The sequence below is a fragment of the Triplophysa rosa genome, linkage group LG25 (assembly GCF_024868665.1).
Source record: "Triplophysa rosa linkage group LG25, Trosa_1v2, whole genome shotgun sequence".
Taxonomy (NCBI): domain Eukaryota; kingdom Metazoa; phylum Chordata; class Actinopteri; order Cypriniformes; family Nemacheilidae; genus Triplophysa; species Triplophysa rosa.
In genome coordinates this window covers 16,298,714-16,324,907 of record NC_079914.1, presented here as the reverse complement: position 1 = coordinate 16,324,907, position 26,194 = coordinate 16,298,714, and the positions used below count along the sequence as shown (strand labels likewise).

General features: G+C 39.3%; 1 protein-coding gene across 3 annotated transcripts in view; it reads left to right on the top strand.

The window, feature by feature from the left end:
• The window catches only part of LOC130548390 (NACHT, LRR and PYD domains-containing protein 12-like), a 38,353-nt gene extending 15,820 nt beyond the window's left edge, over window positions 1-22,533 (top strand). The window contains exons 10-25 of one of the 3 annotated variants that reach the window (XM_057325126.1): window positions 534-704; window positions 810-983; window positions 9,002-9,175; window positions 9,259-9,429; window positions 12,259-12,429; window positions 12,535-12,708; window positions 12,821-12,994; window positions 13,356-13,529; window positions 13,648-13,824; window positions 19,434-19,607; window positions 19,691-19,861; window positions 20,080-20,256; window positions 20,844-21,017; window positions 21,668-21,838; window positions 22,015-22,188; window positions 22,345-22,533. In XM_057325126.1, coding sequence (XP_057181109.1) covers window positions 534-704; window positions 810-983; window positions 9,002-9,175; window positions 9,259-9,429; window positions 12,259-12,429; window positions 12,535-12,708; window positions 12,821-12,994; window positions 13,356-13,529; window positions 13,648-13,824; window positions 19,434-19,607; window positions 19,691-19,861; window positions 20,080-20,256; window positions 20,844-21,017; window positions 21,668-21,838; window positions 22,015-22,188; window positions 22,345-22,522 — 2,779 coding nt within the window. In that variant the 3' untranslated portion in view covers window positions 22,523-22,533. The remainder of the gene's footprint in view (window positions 1-533; window positions 705-809; window positions 984-9,001; window positions 9,176-9,258; window positions 9,430-12,258; window positions 12,430-12,534; window positions 12,709-12,820; window positions 12,995-13,355; window positions 13,530-13,647; window positions 13,825-19,433; window positions 19,608-19,690; window positions 19,862-20,079; window positions 20,257-20,843; window positions 21,018-21,667; window positions 21,839-22,014; window positions 22,189-22,344) is intronic. The other 2 variants (XM_057325127.1, XM_057325128.1) reach the window with 2 other exon arrangements.
• Window positions 22,534-26,194: the final 3,661 nt, after the last annotated feature.

Below are 26,194 nucleotides of genomic sequence, written 5' to 3'. Positions count from 1 at the left end.
TTACCATAGTGACATATGAGACTGTTCTCCTTCTGTGTGCAAAATAATTTTCCCATGAACGGTTCTGTTACGATACTGACACGACAAACACAGAGATGGGTGCTCACACAACAAACTTTACTCCAAGAATCCAAAAGTACAGCAAAATAAAGGGTAATCAAGTGGTAGGTTTCAATCCACAAAAATACATGAAACAGGAGTCAAAATCTATACGGAGCATAAACTTACGACTTGACAAATACATGGTACACAATGTGAGTATAAATAGAGTCCGGGTTATTGGGAACAGGTGTGGGTGCAATCAGCATGGCTGGCTAGTGAGTAGGATTGTGGGAACAGAAGTCTATTAATACTCCGGTGACTGGGAACGTGGAAATCGTGTGGTGACGCAAATATAGTTATAGTTACAGTAAGTGTTATAGTTATTGTTATAATGTGAATTCCCCTTAACAGTCCAGTCTGATAGTTTACTCCAGTAAAGATTAAAGTGTTATACATAAACTCCTGTATGATGTTGTTTTGGTCTTTTTCAGGTTCAGTAATTGTGATCTAACAGAGGAAAGTTGTTCAGCTCTGGCTTCAGCTCTCAGTTTAGACTCCAGTAGTCTGAAGGAACTTGATCTTAGCAATAATGATCTACAGGATTCAGGAATTGAGCGTCTCTCTGAAGGACTGAAGAATAACTGTAAACTTCAGATACTCAGGTGAACTGATGTCTGACATATTGATAATATTCCTCCACATTCATTAGTTCATTTATAAAGATTCAGGTCATTAATTAATCAGCTATGATCTTTTGTGTTCTCTAGTGTGTCCGAGTGCAGTATTGGAGAAGAAGGTTATAAATCTTTATGTTCAGCTGTGAGATCAAACCCTTCACATCTGATAGATCTGGATCTCAGAGGAAATGATCCTGGAGAAACAGGAGTCAAACTCATCTATCAGTTACTACAAGATCACAAGTGTTCACTCAAGACTGTCAGGTGAGTTTAACAACCAAGTATGATTTTAAGGCTTTAATCTTCATTATTGCAATATAATGTTGTGACAGTAAATAATGAAACTGATATAATATATAATTCTTGTTTTCTGCAGGTTCTTGATTAGTTTTTCTGCAGTGAAAGCCTTTGAGTATCTGATTTAAGTTCTTTTTATTAATCCTTTACTGGAGAGAGAAGTGAATCTGAGTTATCTTAAACTAGACGAGTCAAGAGTGAATCAGATCTGTGATCTACTGAAGGATAAACACTGTCGCATCAACACACTCATGTGAGGACTTGATCTTTATTATGAGTTTATATTTCAACCTGTTCAGATGTGAAATTGATTTCATCTTGATAAATGTTTAGATGAAACTTTAACTTTGTGTTCTATCTGCAGTCTGAGTAAAAACAAACTAGAAGATTCAGGAATGAAGAAGATCTCAGATCTGTTGAGACACTCACAGTGCAGACTACACAAACTCAAGTATGTCTTTACATTCATTTCATTCACTTCAGTGAATGTTTAAATCATTCATACGTGTGTCTTTTTACAGATTTAATATTTGATTTATAATCATGTTTTTGTTCTCTAGTGTGTCCGAGTGCAGTATTGGAGAAGAAGGTTATAAATCTTTATGTTCAGCTGTGAGATCAAACCCTGAATCACATCTGATAGATCTGGATCTCAGAGGAAATGATCCTGGATAAACAGGAGTCAAACTCATCTATCAGTTATTACAAGATCAGACGTGTTCACTCGAGACTGTCAGGTGAGACGTGCTGAAATTATACAAAAAAACCAGATGCTGAATAATTAATGGACATTATGGACAGAAACTAGTCTCAGCAGGGAGGGCCAGTTCTCCTCTGACACATTACAGCTGCAGTTAGTCAGTTTGATTAGAAGTTACTGAGTAAATATTTAAGATTAACAGGGAGAGCTTATTAGTAGTGATTTGCTAAACTTACATTAGTAAGTTTTTTTTTTTCAGGAGAAAAGTAATTAAATTACAGTAACTAATTACTCAGTAACTAGTTACACCCAAAACTGGTTCCCCCGCACCTAAATCCAGACATTTGAGATGTGACTTTCAAATGACAAATTGCTGTCTAATATAAAGCCTAGGTCTTTAACTGTATTTGCTGGGGTAACAGTGCAGCCTTCTATTTGCAGGTTATAATCCAAAATATTCTGCTTGCATGTCTTTGGTCCAATAAGTAGTACTTCTGTTTCATTGGAATTTTGAAGAAGGAAATTATTAGTCATCCAATGTTTTATGTCTTGGATGCACTCATCTGGTCTGTATGAAATATATAACTGAGTATCATCTGCATAGGAGTGGAAACTGATTCAATTTTTTCTAATAATGTTTCCAAGGGGCAGCATGTATATAGAGAATAGCAAAGGCCCTAAAACTGATCCTTGAGGCAATCCTTTAGATTTGTTAGATTTGATGATTCCCCATTTAAATGGTCAAATTGTTATCGGTCAGATAAGTAAGATCTGAACCATTGTAATGCCTGTTCCTGCATACCGGCATAATTTTGTAGGCGATCTAAAAGTATGTCAGGCTGTGCAATATCGAACGTGGCACTAAGGTCAAGCAAGACTAGGAGTGAGATGCAGCCTTGGTCTGAAGCTTATGAGCAGGTCATTTGTCATTTTAACGAGCTCAGTTTCTGTGCTATGGTGTGGCCTAAAGCCTGACTGAAATTGTTCATGCATATCATTATTTTGTACGAGAGCACAACTGAGTGGACACTACTTTTTCTAGTATTTTAGACAGGTGTGGGAGGTTAGAACTCGCAGGTATGGGAGATTTGAAATCAAGGAGATTTTGAAGGACGTTTTATTTAACAATTCAAACTTTTTCACATAAGATACAAGCCTTAAGGTGCTTCCCCCATTTGCTTCTTTATATAAGACCTAAAACATTTTGTTTTAGAATCTCTGTTAACTCTTCCAAGTCACTATCCAACAAAAGTCTCAAGTCCAGGGCCAAAACTGTGTTTTATGGTGAAACTTGTGAATACTATGACAACAACCACAATAATGAGTATATTGTTTTCAAGAAAATTAAGTACAATTAAGCAACAAGTTCTATATTTTTTTACATCAAGCTTGGTTAATTTGAATTTATTTTTTGTTTCCTGCAGGTTCTTGACAAGTGATGCTGCAGTGAAAGCCTTTGAGTATCTGAAGAAAGTTCTTCATAAGAATCCTTTACTCAACAGAAAACTGAATCTGAGTAAATGTAAACTAGAAGAGTCAAGAGTGAAACAGATCTGTGAACTACTGAAGGATAAACACTGTCGCATCAACACACTCATGTGAGGATTTTTATACTGTTTTTATATTTGATTATTTATCTGAGATTGTGTGATGTGCTTTTTCAACATCTGGTTCTGATCATTAAGAAGTTTTCTTGTAGAAGGTTTCGAGGATTATAATGAAGTAGATGTTTATTTTTCTGGTGATGTGTTCAGTAAGATTTCAGTAACTCTTAGACTTTGAAACTTGTAAAGCATATAAAAAAATCATTTAGGGGTATGTTACAAATTTCAAAATTCATACAGATCAAACTTAAAGGGGCAATGTGGAGATTTTAGCGTCCACTAACGGTGAGGTTGCGTATTGCAACCAACGGCTAACTCCACCCCTCCTTTTCGAAACACTACGGCAGCTCTCACAGGTCAAAGATGTTGTGTTTTCACATCTTTGCCGAAGGAGATAACATATTTACGAAACGCGTTCTGTAGAGCAGTTTGTCCATTTAGGGCTACTGTAGAAACATGGTGGCGCAACGTGATGAATTCCAAATAGGAGGACCTGCTTCGTATGTAGATAGAAACAGCTCATTCTAAGGTAATAAAAACATAACACTTCATTATGTAAGGTCTTTATACACCTCTGAAAACATAGTTTTGTATAATGCATTTCTCTTAATAGATCCTCCAAAAAATCCCACATTGGTCCTTGAATTGGATTACTTATAGAAATATTAAAAATATTACTTAAAATATCCACCTCGTCATGGACATACACATAATAGCCTAATAAACTAAATGTATATGCTTGTGTATAGAGACTTGGTTGGCGTTGTGTCAATGCTGGGGGTGTGGCCTGGGCCGGAGTCGGTGTGGGGGAAACAATCCTTTCCCCTCACTAGAAATGCATGGTGTTAATCCAGTACAGCCTAGATAAAATCACTTTCAACAGAACAAGAGACATAGGGAAACCAAGCCGTATTGGGTCGGAGACTCCGTACAGTATCTGTGACTAAACAAACTACCCAATGGACTAGCTAAAGGTGTCATTGCCTGACATTTTTTGGTACCCAATTGAATCTCCAGCTATAGGAGACAACTGTAATATATCAGTATCCCAGGATCATCCAACAGTCTATATTTTATCCCATAAAAGACTATTATGTCTTAATATGTTAAATGAATACATTCTATGCACAGTTTTGACTGTAGCTTGCCACGTTCTCCTACATAGAAGTCCATCATAAGGAAACAGCTTAACAAGGCTCAAGTCAGCGATAAACTACACTGTAAAAAATTATCGAGTAAAAATACGGTAATCTACTGGCAGCTGTGGTTGCCAGCTTTATACTGTTAATAACAGCGTAACAGCGGGTTACTGTTATTTGAATTAACAGCATGATACTGATTTATTAGCTACAGCATACAACTGTTATTTAGCAGCCTGATACTGTTTTAAGAACAACATACTAATGTTACTTAGCAGCATACAGCTGTTAATTTACATACTAGTCAACTGATTTTAATTGTAATGCAATTAAAACAGTTAAACAACAGTTAAAAGGTAGGTTTCTTGAAGCATCTTGGAGACATTGCCACTGCTTTTGGACCACAAAAAATCACCAGAGTCTTAACCTAATGGTCGCCCTTGTGTCCTTTTTAGAGTTTTAAGGTACCCTGCTTGTGTTGACGAAACAAACAGACATAATTTCTCCATTAAAAAAAAAATTAGAATTAGAACTATGCAAATCATACAAGTAATAAATATGTCATATTTGATTGAAGCATTCCTACACATTTGTTCATATAAGAACTAACGACCACAATTAATTTAAAGAAAAGACTTCCTCCTTGGAAAGAAATATATATTTTGGTCACATAGGTGGCAATCAAGCCAGCAGTGGTTTTGAAATTGACACATGCACAGTAATCAGACAATAATTAGGGATTTTACTTATATAGGCCTTCCCAGTTACCAAAACATAAATATTTAATAAACTAACTGTTTAATGTATCTTACCATCAATGCATGCACACGGAAAGCTTACCAGCATGTATTACAACAGCTTGACCGAATCTTTATAACTTAGCGGTGTTTTTAGACATACTTGATAGCATCACTGATCTATAATAAATCAGTGGGTAACATACTATATTAAATGGATTTTAAGATAACACGAAAAATCAGGCGAATTTGCAGACAATATAAAATATTTCTCACCTACATGGACAGAAAGCGCACATTAAAAGTGTAACTACACAAAAACAATAATTGATTTAGATCGTTCCTGATTCATCTTTTACACAGATATTATTAAAACGTACAGGTTGGATTAAATTTAGGGTAATTCTTACCTTTTAGTCACGAGCATTTGAATCTCCTGTTTAAGCTAACGCTACCCAGTCACTGTTTCAGACGTTTTCCGCTACCCAGCATATTTTAGCGTTGTTTTCAGAAATACTTTGCCTGATTAAAACAGGAAATGTTATTAAATAATAAAAACTTCACTGGATATTTAAGATCTAACATTTAATTTAAAGATATTACAACCATAGATAACGGTGCTCACGTACCTCATGCTGATAATCCAAAATGGCGCAGATAGGAAAATATGGTATAATGCTGTTAAATAACAGTGACATACTGTGGTTGTTCGACCACTAACCTGAAGTGAACAAGTCTTCCCACAATGCACTGTATAAAACAGTAACATACTGCTATTAAACGAAAACAGCATTTTGCTGTTAAATTTCCATGTAAATTAACAGGAATTTTTTACAGTGTAAGAACACAGAATTGTCTGTTATTATGATCTGTTATTATTAATATTTAATGGGTAAAATATGGAAATCCTCTACATTTTAAGTTGAACTCTGACCCCATCTTAAATTAACTCCCTGGACCCCCTACCCCGTTCCCCCATTTCTAGTGTGCTTAACAGTTTTCTACAACTATCAATCTGCAGCATTCTGTTTCTTTACGGTGCCGTGATCCCCGACTAGAAAAATCTGTATGCCTTAATATGTTGTAATAGCATTTGTCTACTAGCATTTGTCGTTAAAAACACATCAAATATTTTCATTTGATACTCTCTCTCTCTCTCTCATGGTCATTAGCTGACAGTGGCAAACATTCGCATGTGCTCTAATATAGAATAAATAACCAAACCGCAAGCATCTTGTTACTGTGTATATGATAATGTCTTAAATAGTTTTAAATAAATTGGTTTTGTTTTGCTGTCTCCTCTGCACTGGCGCACTCGTCACCGGAATTTATGACACACCTGCGTCATTTACCGGAACGACACTCTCTCGTCCTCTTTAGAGTCAGCATGAAACGGAAGTAGCGATTGTCTTTATTAGACAAATGTAAAAATATGTAGGGCAGGACTTGATTTTGTCCATCGAGTACTGATTGGATCGTTGAAATTTGGGCTTTGCCAACAAAATGGAGTCAGATTTGTAGGCCAGTTTGCAATCAGTCAGTCATTGAAGCCACACCCTCGTGCCGTTCCTCGTGACCAGAAGTAAAGAGAGGTCGTTTCGATGGGTGGAGGAGATTAACGTTTTTAATTAAAGATTACAAGTGCAAATTAATAATAAAAAAAGATGTGCACAGATAAATTATTTATAATAAATACTGCAACACTGGGTAAAACAATTAGAATTATCATTTTTAATTTCATGCCGACTTTAATGTCAGTACTTCAGTGTTGTATAGTACCTAAGTATTTTTACTTTCAAGTACATTTTTAAATATCTTTATTTTATCAGAATGTTTTTACTTTGGAAAAAAATATTTCACTACATTACAAAGCGTAAATCATACTTTTTATATTTTATATTATAATAATTGTTGTTGTTTTCTTAGCTTTTAATACTGAAGTACATTAAAATATAGTACTTTCTTTTGAGAATTATTTTTACTTTTAACCTTTTTACTTTTAAAAATGGAAAACTACTAGATTACTGTATTAAAGGTAAAAAAAGAAGAAAAAAACATATTTATGAAATGTTGTGGAGTAAAACATGATATATGCTTTAAAATGTAGTGTAGTATTTTTTTACAAAGGAAAAACGTTCTCATAACTTGTAAAATGTACTTGAGTAAAAATAAAAATGACTATATAACTATACTATACAACACTGCAGTCATTTTGCACTATGCATCAGTGATATTTTGATAATGTCAATATATTGTGCAAAGTTCACATTTAGTTGGATAAAAGTTGGTAACATAATAAAAAAATCTGTACTCTTTTCAGATAAAGTATTTAAATAGGGTCTGAAAAGTTACAAAAAGTGTTTCTTTGTGTTCTCTTTCTTCAGTCTCAGTAACAGCAATATTACAGCAGGAGGTTGCGCTGATCTAATGTCAGCTTTCAAATCAAAACCATCACATCTGACACAGCTTGATATGAGTGGAAATAAACTAGAAGATTCAGGAATGATGAAGATCTCTGATCTATTGGAAAATCCGAAATGCAAACTGCAGAAACTCAAGTATGTGTTTACGTTCATGCTAATTTCATTCACTTCAGTGAAATAAAATTGGGGATGCTCGATAAATCATGGGCCATAATGTTTATTGGCCAATACCGATATTTTTAAAATGTTATCGATCTGATTGGAAAACCAGGTCTATATATTAAAGGAGATAAATTGTGAGTCATTTTCTCTGGTTGAACCATTTCAGCTACAGTACAGTATATGCTGCTCAACATGCCACAGCACGTCTCCAAATGTAGCGGTCTATGCACGCTGTTTACAGTTTGTGCTAGGAGAAAAAGTGTGTTTTCGCTGCTTGAAAACATTAGAAATACATTTTGTAAGACCTGCAAAAGTGACGAAATTCGAGCAATAGAGCAATGTACAGTGTTCCACATTTGAAGTGGATCAAAAAAGTTAATCAAAGTTGACCACTTTGATTAACCTCTTTGATCCTAAAAAATGAAGAACTAATATAAAGTGTAACTAATATAGTGTTCTTTTCTCTAGTGTGTCCGAGTGCAGTATTGGAGAAGAAGGTTATAAATCTTTATTTTCAGCTGTGAGATCAAACCCTAAATCACGTCTGAAAGAGCTGGATCTCAGAGGAAATGATCCTGGAGAAACAGGAGTCAAACTCATCTATCAGTTAACAAAAGATCAGACATGTTCACTCAAGACTGTCAGGTGATAAAAGCTTTCAAATCTAAATATGAAGTCTGATATATCACACAACAGAACATAGATCAAAGGAATGACTAAAAAATGTTAAATACAGTGAATGAAAGAAGAACAAGAAAAGTTTCGCTGCTGAACATCAAATATTACATTAATGTGGAATAGAAAAATATTGTTCTCTTCCCTCCCATATTTTCCCACCACCATGTCCCTTACGGGGCTCCGTAAACATTAATGTGGAATGGAAAAATATGTTTTTCTTAATGTAGACACATTTCTCTAAACTAGGTTCAGTTGTGTTTAAACTATTAAAAGTCATGAAAACAGATTATATAATGATCTGATATTTCTCAAGCAGTGTTTATATTGGACTTTTTATCAAAAACATTACAGTTCTGGATCCTGTTTGTAGGCTCAGTTGATTTGGTGTTAAATGAGTCATTTTCATTCTGAATGTGTTTAATCCAGCAGACTCACACTGTCTGTTAGACACAACAGACCTCTTGAATCTGTTAGTACGGAAGACATTTCATTCATTTACACATGTGATACATGAACATGAACACATGATCTTGTGTGTGTAGATTTCTGAAGAGTTGTGCTGCAGAAGAAGCTTGTGATTATCTCTGTAAAGCTCTAGATGTGTATCCATTACTGCTGAAAGAACTCAATCTGAGTCACAATAAACTGGGAGATCTGGATGGAGAGAAACTCTCGGCTCTATTGATGGACTCTCATAACAAAGTCACCAAAATCATGTGAGTATCATATACACGAGAAGTTCATACAGTACAGACTGTCAGACAGGTGGTGTTTATTGAAATGTTGTTATTGTGTTTAGATTGAATAACTGTGAGCTGACGGAGAATCAGTGTTCAGCTCTAGCTGCTGTTCTCTCCTGTAAAACCCTCGTGAAGGAGATGAATCTCAACAACAGTCGACTGATGGATTCAGGACTCAAACACATCTGTGACAAACTCAAGAACCCTCAGTGTCATCTCCAGATACTCAAGTGAGTTCATAAATCACATCATCTACACAACAATCAGAAGTGATGCTTCTGCATGAATACAGATTTCAGTTTTCTGACTTTGGTGGGGTGATTAGTAAGTTGCATGAATCTTTTTTTTTTTGGAGTGGGAAGCAATTAATGAATACAATACAATACAAACTGTATGTAATGTATAATGTACAGCCAGGTGCTTGATGTCACAGAGCAAAACCCGACAGGAGCCCGACACAAAGCAGGGTTTCAGCTGGCTAGATGTACATTATTCTGAATATTAAACAGCTACTTTTCACATGAGTACAATAAAAACACCTCATTTTTAACGAAAACAAACCTTGCACGAAGAAAACCCTTTTCCTATGAGCTTTAAGTCAAACATGCAATTTGGTTTAATCATTTGTAAACATGAGGGCTGCCTAACGATTGGTCGCATGAGAGTCAAGCAGAGTCATGCTAATATAGAGCCCATCTGTTCTACAAATTTGACAGCAAGTATGCCAAAATGGATTTGATGCTGTATCTTGACCAAACTTTGATGTATTGACACGAAACTTGGTGCATGTCATCAGGGTCTGGACAAAGTTTCGACACAGTGCCACCTAGTGGTCCAGAGATAAAATGGCTATTTTTGCTTATAACTTCTGAAAACTGAATTGTAAAAGAGTGGACTCTCCTTGAGTCATGCTGAGTGGAACCATACCCAATGTTCCTCGGTCTGCCATTGTGGGCGTCGACCATTTTGAATGTGGTCATATGCAGTATTTTGTGAACATATCTCTACGAAACTTGGTATGTTTTATTATGACCATACTCTGAGTTGTTTTAGACCAGCGCCCCCTAGTGGTAAAGAGTTACTGTATAATAAAATGTATGAAAACGCTTATAACATGAAAATTTCAACATCATGTCATGTGATTTACATGAATTGATTTCCTGGATCGATTTGAGTACTTTGACACAAAATTTGTCATATTCCATTATACTTCTGGTTCGTCATATTGGATTTTTGTTTTACATATTTTTCAAACTCCTCCTGCAATTTCCAATTGGCACAAAACTGGTACATTGTATTTAGAGACACTCCAAACAAAAATATATTAACAGCTTTATGATTGATTAAACGGTTCTCATACAGCGCTTCAACAAATTTGAGGGCAAGTATGCCAAAGGGTCATATCGCTGTATCTTCATGATACTTTGGAGTATTGACATGAAACTTTGGCCACAACATCAGTAGAACATCTTGGTCACCTCATATCAAGTTGACAACAATTGTATTGTGTTTCTAGTACATTTACCAATGATTTTAAATCTGATATTCAAAAACTCATGATCAGACATGACCACACATATTTCGTTTTGTAACCTTTTATGGCTTGTCCCCGTAATTGCTGCTTGTGGCTATATTTCTGCTTCTTTTGCCATGGAAGTCTAGGCAGCGTTGCTAGACCTAAAGCTCTACTGGGGCACAGGCCCCCATTACTTTTTCTATCACTTTTTTCTTGAAGGTCTGCTGTCTGCAAGAAATGTGCAATACAATGCACTATACAATCTGCCCTTGCTTAAACCACTATTCCTATAGTGCAACAATACTGAGGAAGGTTAGCATGTATGTATTTTAAATTATTTAAGTATCTTAAACATACTTAACTTGAACATAATTAATATGGTTTAAGGCATAAATGGCATACACTGTATGTAAATAATGAAAACAAAGATACATTTTTCTTGCATATTTGCATTCTTCTACATTACACAATGATAACAATTAAAATTTACATATCTTCAAAAATTATATTGATAATTTCAAGAAACCAGTCATTTTATGGCTGCAACTAAAATAAAGAGCATATTTAAAATAAATAAAAAAGGTAAAAAAGGTTAAATTTGGTTTTCAAAATCTGATCATCTGATGTCCAAAATCTTTCCCTTTGGGCCAAAATGGTTTTCAAGCCGTATCTTCGCCAAACGTTTGTGTATTGACCCCAAACTTGGTACATGTCATACCGATCTTAACCTGAAGTGACATGCACAGTTTCGGCACAGCACCACATACTGATCTAGAGATATTAAAAATGACTATTTGGCTTATAACTTTTGAAAACATTGGTCTAAAATCATGAGAGTGGTCTCACTTGATTCCTTGAGTCATGTCGAGTCGATCAATACCCAACGTTGCTTGGTCTGCCATTGTGGGCATTGCCCATTTGGAATTTTGTCGTAAAATGCAGTAATTTGCAAACACAATGGCGAATTGCTATGAAATTTGGTATGGGTCATCAAGGTCAAGATCTGAGAGGACCTGAAAAGTTATAGCCCTAGTGGTCACAATATATAATGGCATTTATTTAAATGCTTATAACATATGAAAACGTCATCACAATGTCATTTGATTTACATTAGTATTTTTGTTGGCTCAAGCAGAGATCTTTCATATCAAACTTGCCATATTCCACCATACTTCCTGTCCGCCATATTTGAATTATATACAAAACATACTTTTTCAAACTCCTATGTATCAGATTTGCAAGGAAATTGGTATGTAGCATCTGGAGACTGATTAAATCCTGTATACAGCATAAAACGAATTCTAAGGCGAGCGTGCCAAAGGGTCATGCTCATCTTGTCAACCTGATAAAAATTTGGTCACAGTGCCACCTAGTGGTCGAAAGTTATATGGATTTGTTTGTGTCCTAAGTGCCTTTCTCTGTGTTTTAAACTTGGTTTTCAAAATCTGATCATTTTTCCAGAATATTTACATTTGGGCCATTGTTAGGCTTTTCCCTGTAATTGCTGCTTGCAGCTATATTATATATTTGTTGTCTTTTTCAGGTTCAGTAATTGTGATCTAACAGAGGAAAGTTGTTCAGCTCTGGCTTCAGCTCTCAGTTTAGACTCCAGTAGTCTGAAGGATCTTGATCTTAGCAATAATGATCTACAGGATTCAGGAATTGAGCGTCTCTCTGAAGGACTGAAGAATAACTGTAAACTTCAGATACTCAGGTGAACTGATGTCTGACATATTGATAATATTCCTCCACATTCATTAGTTCATTTATAAAGATTCAGGTCATTAATTAATCAGCTATGATCTTTTGTGTTCTCTAGTGTGTCCGAGTGCAGTATTGGAGAAGAAGGTTATAAATCTTTATCTTCAGCTGTGAGATCAAACCCTTCACATCTGATAGATCTGGATCTCAGAGGAAATGATCCTGGAGAAACAGGAGTCAAACTCATCTATCAGTTACTACAAGATCACAAGTGTTCACTCAAGACTGTCAGGTGAGTTTAACAACCAAGTATGATTTTAAGGCTTTAATCTTCATTATTGCAATATAATGTTGTGACAGTAAATAATGAAACTGATATAATATATAATTCTTGTTTTCTGCAGGTTCTTGACAAGTGATGCTGCAGTGAAAGCCTTTGAGTATCTGAAGAAAGTTCTTCATAAGAATCCTTTACTGGAGAGAGAAGTGAATCTGAGTGATCATAAACTAGACGAGTCAAGAGTGAATCAGATCTGTGATCTACTGAAGGATAAACACTGTCGCATCAACACACTCATGTGAGGACTTGATCTTTATTATGAGTTTATATTTCAACCTGTTCAGATGTGAAATTGACATCATCTTGATAAATGTTTAGATGAAACTCTAACTTTGTGTTCTCTTCCACACACACATCTCCTCCATCACCACCTGAACAATTAGTACTGACTTCTGTTTCTTTTCTACTCTTTCTATCCTTAAACAAAATACTTAGCTTTGTATACTGTGGTAGGCTATATGAGACCAGTTTTACTGCACTATGCTGTTTGTTGTCCTTGTGTTGTTCCAATTGCTTCTATTGTTGACCTCATCTGTAAGTCACTTTGGATAAAAGCATCTGCTAAATGACTAAATGTAAATATAAATGTCTTTCTGCAGTCTCAGTAACAGCAGTATTACAGCAGGAGGGTGTATTGATCTGATGTCAGCTTTCACTTCAAACCCTTCACATCTGACACATCTGGATCTGAGTAAAAACAAACTAGAAGATTCAGGAATGATGAAGATCTCTGATCTGTTGAGTCACTCACAGTGCAGACTACACAAACTCAAGTATGTCTTTACATTCATTTCATTCACTTCAGTGAAATAAAATAATGTTTTAATCATTCATACGTGTGTCTTTTTACAGATTTAATATTTGATTTATAATCATGTTTTTGTTCTCTAGTGTGTCCGAGTGCAGTATTGGAGAAGAAGGTTATAAATCTTTATGTTCAGCTGTGAGATCAAACCCTGAATCACATCTGATAGATCTGGATCTCAGAGGAAATGATCCTGGAGAAACAGGAGTCAAACTCATCTATCAGTTAACACAAGATCACAAGTGTTCACTCAAGACTGTCAGGTGATAAAAGCTTTCAAATCTTATATAAATATGAAGTCTGATATATCACACAACAGAACATCGATCAGAGAAATGATTCAAAAATTTTAAATGCAGTGAATGAAAGAAGAACAAGAAAAGTTTCACTGCTGAGCATCAAATATTACATTTATGGAGCCCCGTGAGGTACATGGTGGTGGAAAAAATATGAGAGGGAAGAGAAAAATATTTTTCAAAGCTTTTGTGTTCCCTCGCAAAACTTTTGCATTCTCTTGCAAAGATATTTGCGTTCTCTCGGAAAACATTCTGCGAGTTCTGACAAACACGTCCTGTCCCGCTTCGTGTATTAATGGAGCAGTTGATTTATAGTAGATTCCTGGACCAATAACTTGTGAGCTAAAAGTTGTTATAACACAAATGAGACCTCATTCTATTTATTGTAAACAACGAGCTATAACTTAATTTTCCACAAACCGAGCCTTGTATTGATCTCAGGCGGCAGCAGGTGTTCTGTCAGACAAGACCGAAGGGATTTTCTGCAAAGTGCAAAACCCTCAAAGCATTAGGCTACTAAAAATAGTCATTAACTTCAGTGTTACATACTGTAGTATAACTAAAATCAGTTTAAATTCAGCAGGAGAGTATTGATGTGTAAACTGAATTTGGTGACACTTCAGTGTGTTATTGAAGTTCATAACTATTTTTGTAATAATGCTTTGAGGGTTTACAGTCACTTTGCAGACGGTCCCTTCGGACGTGTCCATGTCGCCAGCTCATATAGAGATCAGTTTATTGTCAGGATTTGGGGCTATTGTTTTTGGTTTCCCCCTATAGGGGTCACTGTGTTCACCTGTTTGCCCCTCATCACTGTCATTTGCTTCCACATGTGCCTTGTTTGACCTATGTATTTATATAGCCTTTCGTCCCTGGGTTTTGTTGCTTGGTGTTTAATGTTGTGTAGCCAGTCTCTCAAGTGTTACTTTGTCTAGAGTTAACTAGAGTTCTTGCATCTGTCTATGGTATTTTTACCCTTTTTGCTTTGTGGATTATTTTTTGTCGGACCTTCGAATTTCCTTGGTTGCAGACTGCCTCTGCTGGATTATACCTTTTTTGTCTCACGAGAGTTTTTTTTGCCCCCGAGTGTTTTTTTCTCTCGTCTCACTTGTGGGCTCACCATCCCCGGTGGCATCTGGGTTAAGGATACGTCTCCCACACCAGAGACCTGTGTTCGAGCCTCGGCTCTGACAGTTTATATTATAAGACTTGTGAGGAAGACTAGGTTGTTAGATCGTTGTCTGAGGAATTATGTGTTATATTGTGCGTAATTGGTCCGGGAATCTGAGACTATACGAACTGCTCCAGTGTTATTGTGCTGAGCAAGTCTAAAACTCTGCCAGCGGGACATTAAACATGACGTGTTTGTCGGAACTCACAGAATGTTTTGCAAGATAACGCGAATATTTTTGTGAGGGAACGCACTGTTTCTCATGGAACGCAAAAGCTTTAAAAAATATTGTTCTCTTCCCTCCCATATTTTCCCACCACCATGTCCCTTACGGGGCTCCGTATACATTAATGTGGAATGGTAAAATATGTTTTTCTTAATGTAGACACATTTCTCTAAACTAGGTTCAGTTGTGTTTAAACTATTAAAAGTCATGAAAACACAGAAGTGATGCTTCTGTATGAATACAGATTTCAGTTTTCTGACTTTGGTGGGGTGATTAGTAAGTTGCATGAATCTTTTTTTTTTTGGAGTGGGAAGCAATTAATGAATACAATACAATACAAACTGTATGTAATGTATAATGTACAGCCAGGTGCTTGATGTCACAGAGCAAAACCCGACAGGAGCCCGACACAAAGCAGGGTTTCAGCTGGCTAGATGTACATTATTCTGAATATTAAACAGCTACTTTTCACATGAGTACAATAAAAACACCTCATTTTTAACGAAAACAAACCTTGCACGAAGAAAACCCTTTTCCTATGAGCTTTAAGTCAAACATGCAATTTGGTTTAATCATTTGTAAACATGAGGGCTGCCTAACGATTGGTCGCATGAGAGTCAAGCAGAGTCATGCTAATATAGAGCCCATCTGTTCTACAAATTTGACAGCAAGTATGCCAAAATGGATTTGATGCTGTATCTTGACCAAACTTTGATGTATTGACACGAAACTTGGTGCATGTCATCAGGGTCTGGACAAAGTTTCGACACAGTGCCACCTAGTGGTCCAGAGATAAAATGGCTATTTTTGCTTATAACTTCTGAAAACTGAATTGTAAAAGAGTGGACTCTCCTTGAGTCATGTTGAGTGGAACCATACCCAATGTTCCTCGGTCTGCCATTGTGGGCGTCGACCATTTTGAATGTGGTCATATGCAGTATTTTGTGAACATATCTCTACGAAACTTGGTATGTTTTATTATGACCATACTCTTTTAGTTGTTTTAGACCAGCGCCCCCTAGTGGTAAAGAGCTACTGTATAATAAAATGTATGAAAACGCTTATAACATGAAAATTTCAACATCATGTCATGTGATTTACATGAATTGATTTCCTGGATCGATTTGAGTACTTTGACACAAAATTTGTCATATTCCATTATACTTCTGGTTCGTCATATTGGATTTTTGTTTTACATATTTTTCAAACTCCTCCTGCAATTTCCAATTGGCACAAAACTGGTACATTGTATTTAGAGACACTCCAAACAAAAATATATTAACAGCTTTATGATTGATTAAACGGTTCTCATACAGCGCTTCAACAAATTTGAGGGCAAGTATGCCAAAGGGTCATATCGCTGTATCTTCATGATACTTTGGAGTATTGACATGAAACTTTGGCCACAACATCAGTAGAACATCTTGGTCACCTCATATCAAGTTGACAACAATTTTATTGTGTTTCTAGTTCATTTACCAATGATTTTAAATCTGATATTCAAAAACTCATGATCAGACATGACCACACATATTTCGTTTTGTAACCTTTTATGGCTTGTCCCCGTAATTGCTGCTTGTGGCTATATTTCTGCTTCTTTTGCCATGGAAGTCTAGGCAGCGTTGCTAGACCTAAAGCTCTACTGGGGCACAGGCCCCCATTACTTTTTCTATCACTTTTTTCTTGAAGGTCTGCTGTCTGCAAGAAATGTGCAATACAATGCACTATACAATCTGCCCTTGCTTAAACCACTATTCCTATAGTGCAACAATACTGAGGAAGGTTAGCATGTATGTATTTTAAATTATTTAAGTATCTTAAACATACTTAACTTGAACATAATTAATATGGTTTAAGGCATAAATGGCATACACTGTATGTAAATAATGAAAACAAAGATACATTTTTCTTGCATATTTGCATTCTTCTACATTACACAATGATAACAATTAAAATTTACATATCTTCAAAAATTATATTGATAATTTCAAGAAACCAGTCATTTTATGGCTGCAACTAAAATAAAGAGCATATTTAAAATAAATAAAAAAGGTAAAAAAGGTTAAATTTGGTTTTCAAAATCTGATCATCTGATGTCCAAAATCTTTCCCTTTGGGCCAAAATGGTTTTCAAGCCGTATCTTCGCCAAACGTTTGTGTATTGACCCCAAACTTGGTACATGTCATACCGATCTTAACCTGAAGTGACATGCACAGTTTCGGCACAGCACCACATACTGATCTAGAGATATTAAAAATGACTATTTGGCTTATAACTTTTGAAAACATTGGTCTAAAATCATGAGAGTGGTCTCACTTGATTCCTTGAGTCATGTCGAGTCGATCAATACCCAACGTTGCTTGGTCTGCCATTGTGGGCATTGCCCATTTGGAATTTTGTCGTAAAATGCAGTAATTTGCAAACACAATGGCGAATTGCTATGAAATTTGGTATGGGTCATCAAGGTCAAGATCTGAGAGGACCTGAAAAGTTATAGCCCTAGTGGTCACAATATATAATGGCATTTATTTAAATGCTTATAACATATGAAAACGTCATCACAATGTCATTTGATTTACATTAGTATTTTTGTTGGCTCAAGCAGAGATCTTTCATATCAAACTTGCCATATTCCACCATACTTCCTGTCCGCCATATTTGAATTATATACAAAACATACTTTTTCAAACTCCTATGTATCAGATTTGCAAGGAAATTGGTATGTAGCATCTGGAGACTGATTAAATCCTGTATACAGCATAAAACGAATTCTAAGGCGAGCGTGCCAAAGGGTCATGCTCATCTTGTCAACCTGATAAAAATTTGGTCACAGTGCCACCTAGTGGTCGAAAGTTATATGGATTTGTTTGTGTCCTAAGTGCCTTTCTCTGTGTTTTAAACTTGGTTTTCAAAATCTGATCATTTTTCCAGAATATTTACATTTGGGCCATTGTTAGGCTTTTCCCTGTAATTGCTGCTTGCAGCTATATTATATATTTGTTGTCTTTTTCAGGTTCAGTAATTGTGGTCTAACAGAGAGAAAGTTGTTCAGCTTCTCAGCTTCAGTTTGTATCTCCAGTCAGTCTGAAGAACTTCGATCTAAGCAATCAATCATCTACAGGATTCAGGAGTGAGAACGTTCCAACGGGATTAGAAGAATAACTGTAGCTCAGATACTCAGGTCGCATAACTGAAATGTTTTAAGAGACACAACTCTATTGATCAAATTGATTGTCCACATTAGAGAGACAATTTGGTTCATTGTTTATAAAAAACGATGATCAGGTCATTAGATTAATCAGTCTTCATCTTTGCTGTTCTCTAGTGTGTCCGAGTGCAGTATTGGAGAAGAAGGTTATAAATCTTTATCGTTCAGCTGTGAGATCAAACCCTTCACATCTGATAGATCTGGATCTCAGAGGAAATGATCCTGGAAAACAGGAGTCAAACTCATCTATCAGTTACTACAAGAATCAAAGTGTTCACTCAGAGACTGTCAGGTGAGACGTGTGATAATCAACCAAGTAATTACAGCTGATTATCTATGGCATTATTGCATATAATGTTGTGTACAGTAATATGAATTCACTGCATATTAATTACATTCATATTTCTTGTTTTCTGTAGGTTCTTGAAAAGTTGATGCTGCTATGAAAGCCTTTGAGTATCTGACACATAGATTTTGGTAAATCCTTTACTGCCAGGAGAAGTGAATCTGAGTGATCATAAACTAACGAGTCAAGTCGAAACAGATCTGTATTCTACTGAAGGATAATTCTCTTCCCTCCCATATTTTCCCACCACCATGTCCCTTACGGGGCTCCGTATACATTAATGTGGAATGGTAAAATATGTTTTTCTTAATGTAGACACATTTCTCTAAACTAGGTTCAGTTGTGTTTAAACTATTAAAAGTCATGAAAACAGATTATATAATGATCTGATATTTCTCAAGCAGTGTTTATATTGGACTTTATATCTAAAACATTACAGTTCTGGATCCTGTTTGTAGGCTCAGTTGATTTGGTGTTAAATGAGTCATTTTCATTCTGAATGTGCTTAATCCAGCAGACTCACACTGTCTGTTAGACACAACAGACCTCTTGAATCTGTTGGAAGACATTTCATTCATTTACACATGTGATACATGAACATGAACACATGATCTTGTGTGTGTAGATTTCTGAAGAGTTGTGCTGCAGAAGAAGCTTGTGATTATCTCTGTAAAGCTCTAGATGTGTATCCATTACTGCTGAAAGAACTCAATCTGAGTCACAATAAACTGGGAGATCTGGATGGAGAGAAACTCTCGGCTCTATTGATGGACTCTCATAACAAAGTCACCAAAATCATGTGAGTATCATATACACGAGAACTTCATACAGTACAGACTGTCAGACAGGTGGTGTTTATTGAAATGTTGTTATTGTGTTTAGATTGAATAACTGTGAGCTGACGGAGAATCAGTGTTCAGCTCTAGCTGCTGTTCTCTCCTGTAAAACCCTCGTGAAGGAGATGAATCTCAACAACAGTCGACTGATGGATTCAGGACTCAAACACATCTGTGACAAACTCAAGAACCCTCAGTGTCATCTCCAGATACTCAAGTGAGTTCATCTATGACATCATCTACACAACAATGGTCATATAAGACCCTTAACCTTGAAATTGGGTCAATTATTAAGTAATTTTAGCTTTAGGAATGAAGTTAAGCTATTTTAATTAGAATTTTAACCCCATGCGCATGATGTGATTTTCATCTGAAGAACAAAGAATTATTTTAAAAAAAAGTATGCTAATAAAAAGTGTTTGCTGTGTTCTGTAGTTTGTCTTATTGCAGTATTGGAGAAGAAGGTTATAAATCTTTATGTTCAGCTGTGAGATCAAACCCTAAATCACGTCTGATAGATCTGGATCTCAGAGGAAATGATCCTGGAGAAACAGGAGTCAAACTCATCTGTCAGTTAACACAAGATCACAAGTGTGCACTCAAGACTGTCAGGTGAATATTTAACTAACAACAATACACTGATTGTTTTGAACAACTGGTTCCTCACTGTAACGAGGAAGGCGGGACGAGAGCTGTGAGGGAACGGTGCGGTCTCGCATCTCTCACGGAGGAGATCGGAAGCATAAAAGGACGAGCGACAGGAGTGTACGACGAGAGAGGACCAGGCACTCCTGTCGCTCGTCCTTTTATGCTTCCGATCTCCTCCGTGTTAGATGCGAGACCGGAAACTAAATTTCCACCAAAGTTATCCTTTCAGATCACACACCTTGTAAGTTATTTATGACTTTTTCAGTTATTTTAGTCTTTGCTTACATAGAAACAGATTTTATTGTACATTATGTGCTGAGTGAACATTTTGTTGCTCGTTTTGTCCATTTATTGTAATATATTTGATCTTAATTGTGTGAGCAAAATGTCCAAACACAAGAAATCATTTTGCACATAGAGACCAGGACAGGCTAAGGAGTCATACTTCATTTTATTCTTCATTTTAAGGTTTTAATCTTCGTTTATATATGATAATGTTGTGACAAATTATAATTATAGGAATGCTGATATAAAATTCTTGTTTTCTGCAGGTTCTTGAGCAGTTCTTCTGCAGTGAAAGCCTTTGAGTATCTGACAGAAGCTCTTTGGATAAATCCTTTACTGGAGAGAGAATTGAATCTGAGTTATTTTAAACTTGACGAGTCAAGAGTGAATCAGATCTGTGATCTACTGAAGGATCAACACTGTCGCATCAACACACTCATGTGAGGACTTGATCTTAAAGTGTTATATAGTATTATTTGATATTACATTTGAATTGGTTGAGACGGGTTGTGAGGGTAAAATCTATGTTTGGATGTTTGGAAATAGACTGAAATAGACATTGTTTCAAGGAAGCTTTACAAGTAAAAAATACAGAAAGCAAAAATGAGGGAGAATTAATACATTTATGTTGGACATTTAGTCAATTAATATGATAGATAACAGGCATATCTTTCCAAAAACAGGAGTGTAACTCATACATACAGAACTTGCAGTAATACCATGAAATGGACCATAGCATGACAAACTGAAAACAGTTGGAAGAAAGCAGAACTCCAATGATGTATAAATGGTGATAAAGCAGAATGAGCTGTGAGGGCCAGTTCTCCTCTGACACGTTATAGCTGCAACCCAAACCCTTTTTCACTGAGAAGGAAAGATCACAGTAATGATTGAGCACTTTATAGAATGTTTTAAATGGAGATTGTGAGAGAAGCACATCATGTTTTCACACTGTTGAAATGGAGAACAGGAGATGAGCAGTTGAACTGTGAGGTTTTAACTTCTTTGTGTTGTAGTGAAGCACACGCCAGTTCAAAGGATCTGTGAATACACACATGATGAATGATGTTTGTCTTGTGTGATGTTTCAGACTGAGAGATTGTGGTCTAACAGGAGAAAGTTGTTCAGCTTTAGCTTCAGTTTTATCATCAAACACCAGTCTGAAAGAGCTCGACGTGAGCAACAATCATCTACAGGATTCAGGAGTGAAGAAACTTCAGACGGGATTAGAAAATATTCACTGTCAGCTCCAGAAACTCAGGTAACTGCATGAACTGAAGGAATGTGTTTTAAATGATGACAAACAACCTCTATTGTCAACAGATTGATTGTAAATTAGAGAAGAAAGACGGAAGATTTGGATTCTGAATTGTGTTGTTTTATAATAAAAACTGATGATAAAAGATGTGATTATTCTTTCAATCTTCTGTTCTCTAGTGTGTCCGAGTGCAGTATTGGAGAAGAAGGTTATAAATCTTTATGTTCAGCTGTGAGATCAAACCCTTCACATCTGATAGATCTGGATCTCAGAGGAAATGATCCTGGACAAACAGGAGTCAAACTCATCTATCAGTTACTACAAAATTCAAAGTGTGCACTCGAGACTGTCAGGTGAGACGTGCTGAAATAATACAAAATAAATCACATGCTGAATTATGCGTATGGACATTATTATAGTGATTCTGTTGTTACATCATTGAGTAGGTTTTTCATCTGCACTGATGTTTTAATTAAGCAACAATTTCTATATTTCCTTGTTTTCTGTAGGTTCTTGAAAAGGGATGCTGTACTGAAAGCCTTTGAGTATCTGCACATAGATTTTGGTATAAATCCTTCACTCCAGGGAGAAGTGGATCTGAGTGATCATAAACTACACAGCTCAACTCTGAAACAGATCTGTTTACTACTGGAGGATAAACCCAGTAAACTCAACAAACTCATGTGAGGCCTTCAAAACACAGTGTTTCTACTTCAAGCTTCAATTCACGAGTTCACCTGCGCAGATAAACAGCTATGTTGCAGGGATAATAATGATAGAGCATGGGTATGCAGTTTATGCATATTTGGTGTGCTGTACAGGGAGTGGGCTCCGAGCTCGCCGGATCTATCCGAACCCGGAGCACTCTACCCGGGTCAGGGCAAGTGCGCCGGGCTCGGAACCGGCTCGAGCCCAGAACACCCCCCCCCCAAAGGCATGATAAAAGCTGGACAGCAGCCAGAGTACGCATACCCCCCCAAAATGCGATTCTAGGCGTTACGGAGGTGTTGACCTGAATGCGGTTGAAGACAAGAGGATGAGGGCCCTTCGGGAATGTGATTGATGAGATGGAAACTGGGGTAGATAGTTTCTCCGGGGACGGTTAAGGTTCCGACGGTGAAATGAGGGTGCCTGGTAGATCGGTGGGATGTCGATTTCCGGAAGCGGCAAGGAGCATTGCGTTTAGAGGTTGTGATGATGGGGATGTCATGACCAGCTGGAGCAGGCTGGGCTACTTAGGTGTCCCTGGTGGTAATACTGCGACTGGTAAGGAGGCGACTGAAGGAGGTTTCCGTTGTAGTAGAACGCATGATGGACATACGGGTCTCTGCTGGGATGATTAATGGGAGCACTGGCTTCCATAGAGGCGGTCGCTGCTGCGACGTTGGCTTGTACGTCTGAGTTGGCAGCACAGGCCTCTGTAGAGGCGGTCGCTGTATTGATGCTGGCTTCATGTTAAGAGGTGTCTGCTGCGGCAGAGCACGAGTTGAAAGCTTGGGCCCCTGCGGGGGCAGTTGCTGCGGCGAAAACCGGCTTCGGGGAGATTTTTGGAAGGGATTGGATAGGAGATGTGACTGCTGCGGCAGAGCACGGGAGGAAGCACGGGCCCCTGCGGGGGCGGTCGCTGCGGCGATACTGGCTTCAGGGAGGTAATTGGAAGGGATTGGATAGTGATTGTGACTGCTGCGGCAGAGCACAGGAGGAAGCACGGGCCCCTGCGGGGGCGGTCGCTGCGGCGATACTGGCTTCAGGGAGTGGAAGGAATTGGATAGGAGATGTGACTGCTGCGGCAGACCACGGGAGGAAGCACGGGCCCCTGCGGGGATGATCGCTGCGGCGATACTGGCTTCTATATAATTGGTGTCTTGCTGCGGCAGAGCAAGAGTTGGAAGCACGGGCCCCTGTGGGGCAGTCGCTGCGGCGATGCTGGCTTCTGCGTTCGAGGTGGAAGCACCGGCCTCTGCGGCGATGCTGGCTTCTACGCTTGAGATGGAGGCGCGGGCCTCTGCCGAGGCGGTCGCTGCGGCAATGCTGGCTTCAATGCTTGAGATGGAAGCGCGGGCCCTTGCCGAGGCGGTCACTATGGCGATGCTGGCTTCAATGCTTGAGATGGAAGCGCGGGCCCTTGCCGAGGCGGTCGCTGCGGCGATGCTGGCTTCTGTAGAAGTGGTGTCTGCTGCGGCAGAGCACGAGTTGGAAGCACGGGACCCTGCGGGGGCGGTCGCTGCGGCGATACTGGCTTCTGTAGAGGTGGTGTCTGCTGCGGCAGAGCACGAGTTGGAAGCACGGGCCCCTGGGGGGGCGGTCGCTGCGGCGATACTGGCTTCTGTAGAATTGGTGTCTGCTGCGGCAGAGCATGAATTTGAAGCACGGGCCCCTGCGGGGGCGACCGCTGCAGCGATACTGGCTTCTGTAGAATTGGTGTCTGCTGCGGCGGAGTATGAGTTGGAAGCCCACTCCAGCATATCCTCCCCCGCCACGACTCGGCCGCCCTCGGCCGTCGAATCCCGTGCAACGTCTGCTTCCCAGCAGCCCTGGTTCTCTTCGACGCCCTCCGGCTCTGGCGCCCCCCACTCAGGCGGCCCCCCCGGAAGAGACATCGAAGAGGAGACCATTGCCCCATCAGCAGCCGCGGCGAAAGCGGCCCTCATAGGAAGACCCCAGGGAGATTGAGAATACCATCGGGCCCGAACCCAGCCTCTCCATAGCTGGGGGATCGGAGAGGGACAGTTCCTGCCCCGTCTCACCCTCCGGGGGGCTAGCGCCCACTTACTCAAAAAGAGTTTCCTCTCTCTCCAGACCCCTGGAACTTCCATGTCTGGACGGGACGAGAAGATCCTGAGTGGCCCACCCCCTGCGATGGTTGGGACATCTTTCAGGCTAGGGCCTCGGCCACTAGGCGGCTATACGCCCATAAGTGAAGCCTCTTCTTGTCCTGGTGCTCTTCTCGAAGAGAAGACCCGCGGAGTTGCTCGATCGGGAACGTGCTGTCCCTTCCTCAAGAGAGACTGGAGAGCAACCTCTGCCCCCTCCTCACTGGGAGTGTATGTAGCCGCTATGGCCGCTCATCACAACCCAGTTGCTGGGAAGCCTCTGGGACAGCACGACCTGGTCATTTGGTTCCTAAGGGGCGCGAGAAGGCGACCGCCTCATCCGCGCCCCATACCCTCTTGCGACCCTCAAGGGGCCCCCCCTTCGAGCCCCTCGGAGCTGCCACTCTTTCTCACCTCACGATAAAGACGGCTCTCCTGATGGCGCTCACCTCCAAGAGGGTAGGGTACCTACAAGCACCCGGTGTTTCTCACGTGTTCCTGAGACCCCGGCCCGGCTACGTGCCCAAAGTTCCCACCACTCCCCCTAGAGACCACGTGCTGAACCTGCAGGTTCTCCCCACTGGGGAGGAAGACCCAACCCCATCCGTGTTGTGTCCAGTACGTGCACTGTGCCTCTGCTTGGACCGCACGCAGAGCTTCAGAAGCTCTGAGCAGCTCTTTGTCTGTCTTGGAGGTCAGCAGAAGGGGAGGGCTGTCTCCAAACAGAGGCTGGCGCACTGGATCGTGGATGCCATCGCTATGGCAGACCGATCTCAAAATCGCCCCTGCCCGTTAGGAGTGAGGCACACTCCTCATAGGCACTGGCTCAGGGCGCCTCTCTGGCAGACATCTGCAGAGCTGCGGGGTTGGGCTATGCCCATCTCCTTCGCGAGGTTCTACAACCTACGCATGGAACCGCGCGTCCTGCCAGGCAACATGTAGGACTGGCAGCCGGTAGGGCAAACGCCTGCAAAGGCCCTTCCCCCCTTCCTTAGGTGGGTCAGCGGCTATTTCCACCTCCCTTCTTTCCCCACTGGGTAAAGAACAGACATTCCATCCATCACTAAGCACCTTCCCGGGGGCAGGCTGGGCAGAGCAGCCCTGCCCCCTTAGGCCGGGGAACAGTTGAGCCATCTACATAGCTCTAACCGGACCTAGTGCTCCAGACGTGGTAAACCCCCCCCATGGGCGGTTCCGTCTGATGTATCCTCATGAATGGTTCCCACCTCGTTAACCCATGACCTCCCTAGGTGGATTCCCACCTTGCGGTTAACTCCTTCAGTCCGCACATTTTCCCATGAGTTCTCTCCTGATGGTGAGACCATGTTGGTGTCTCCACTAATTCCTCCCTACAGAGGTAGTGGTCTCTGTAGCGTTTTTCCCCCAGGGGGGAATAATGCTTACCCAGTGGCCCTTGCGGTGCCGGGCGGCTTCTCGCTGTTAGAGAATCAAGGCCTCCGCCCGTGACGGCCGGTGGCAGGGGCTTCCCACCTTTTCTTCAAAAGCTCTGGGACCCCCTACCTCTCCACTGGATGGTTACAATTTC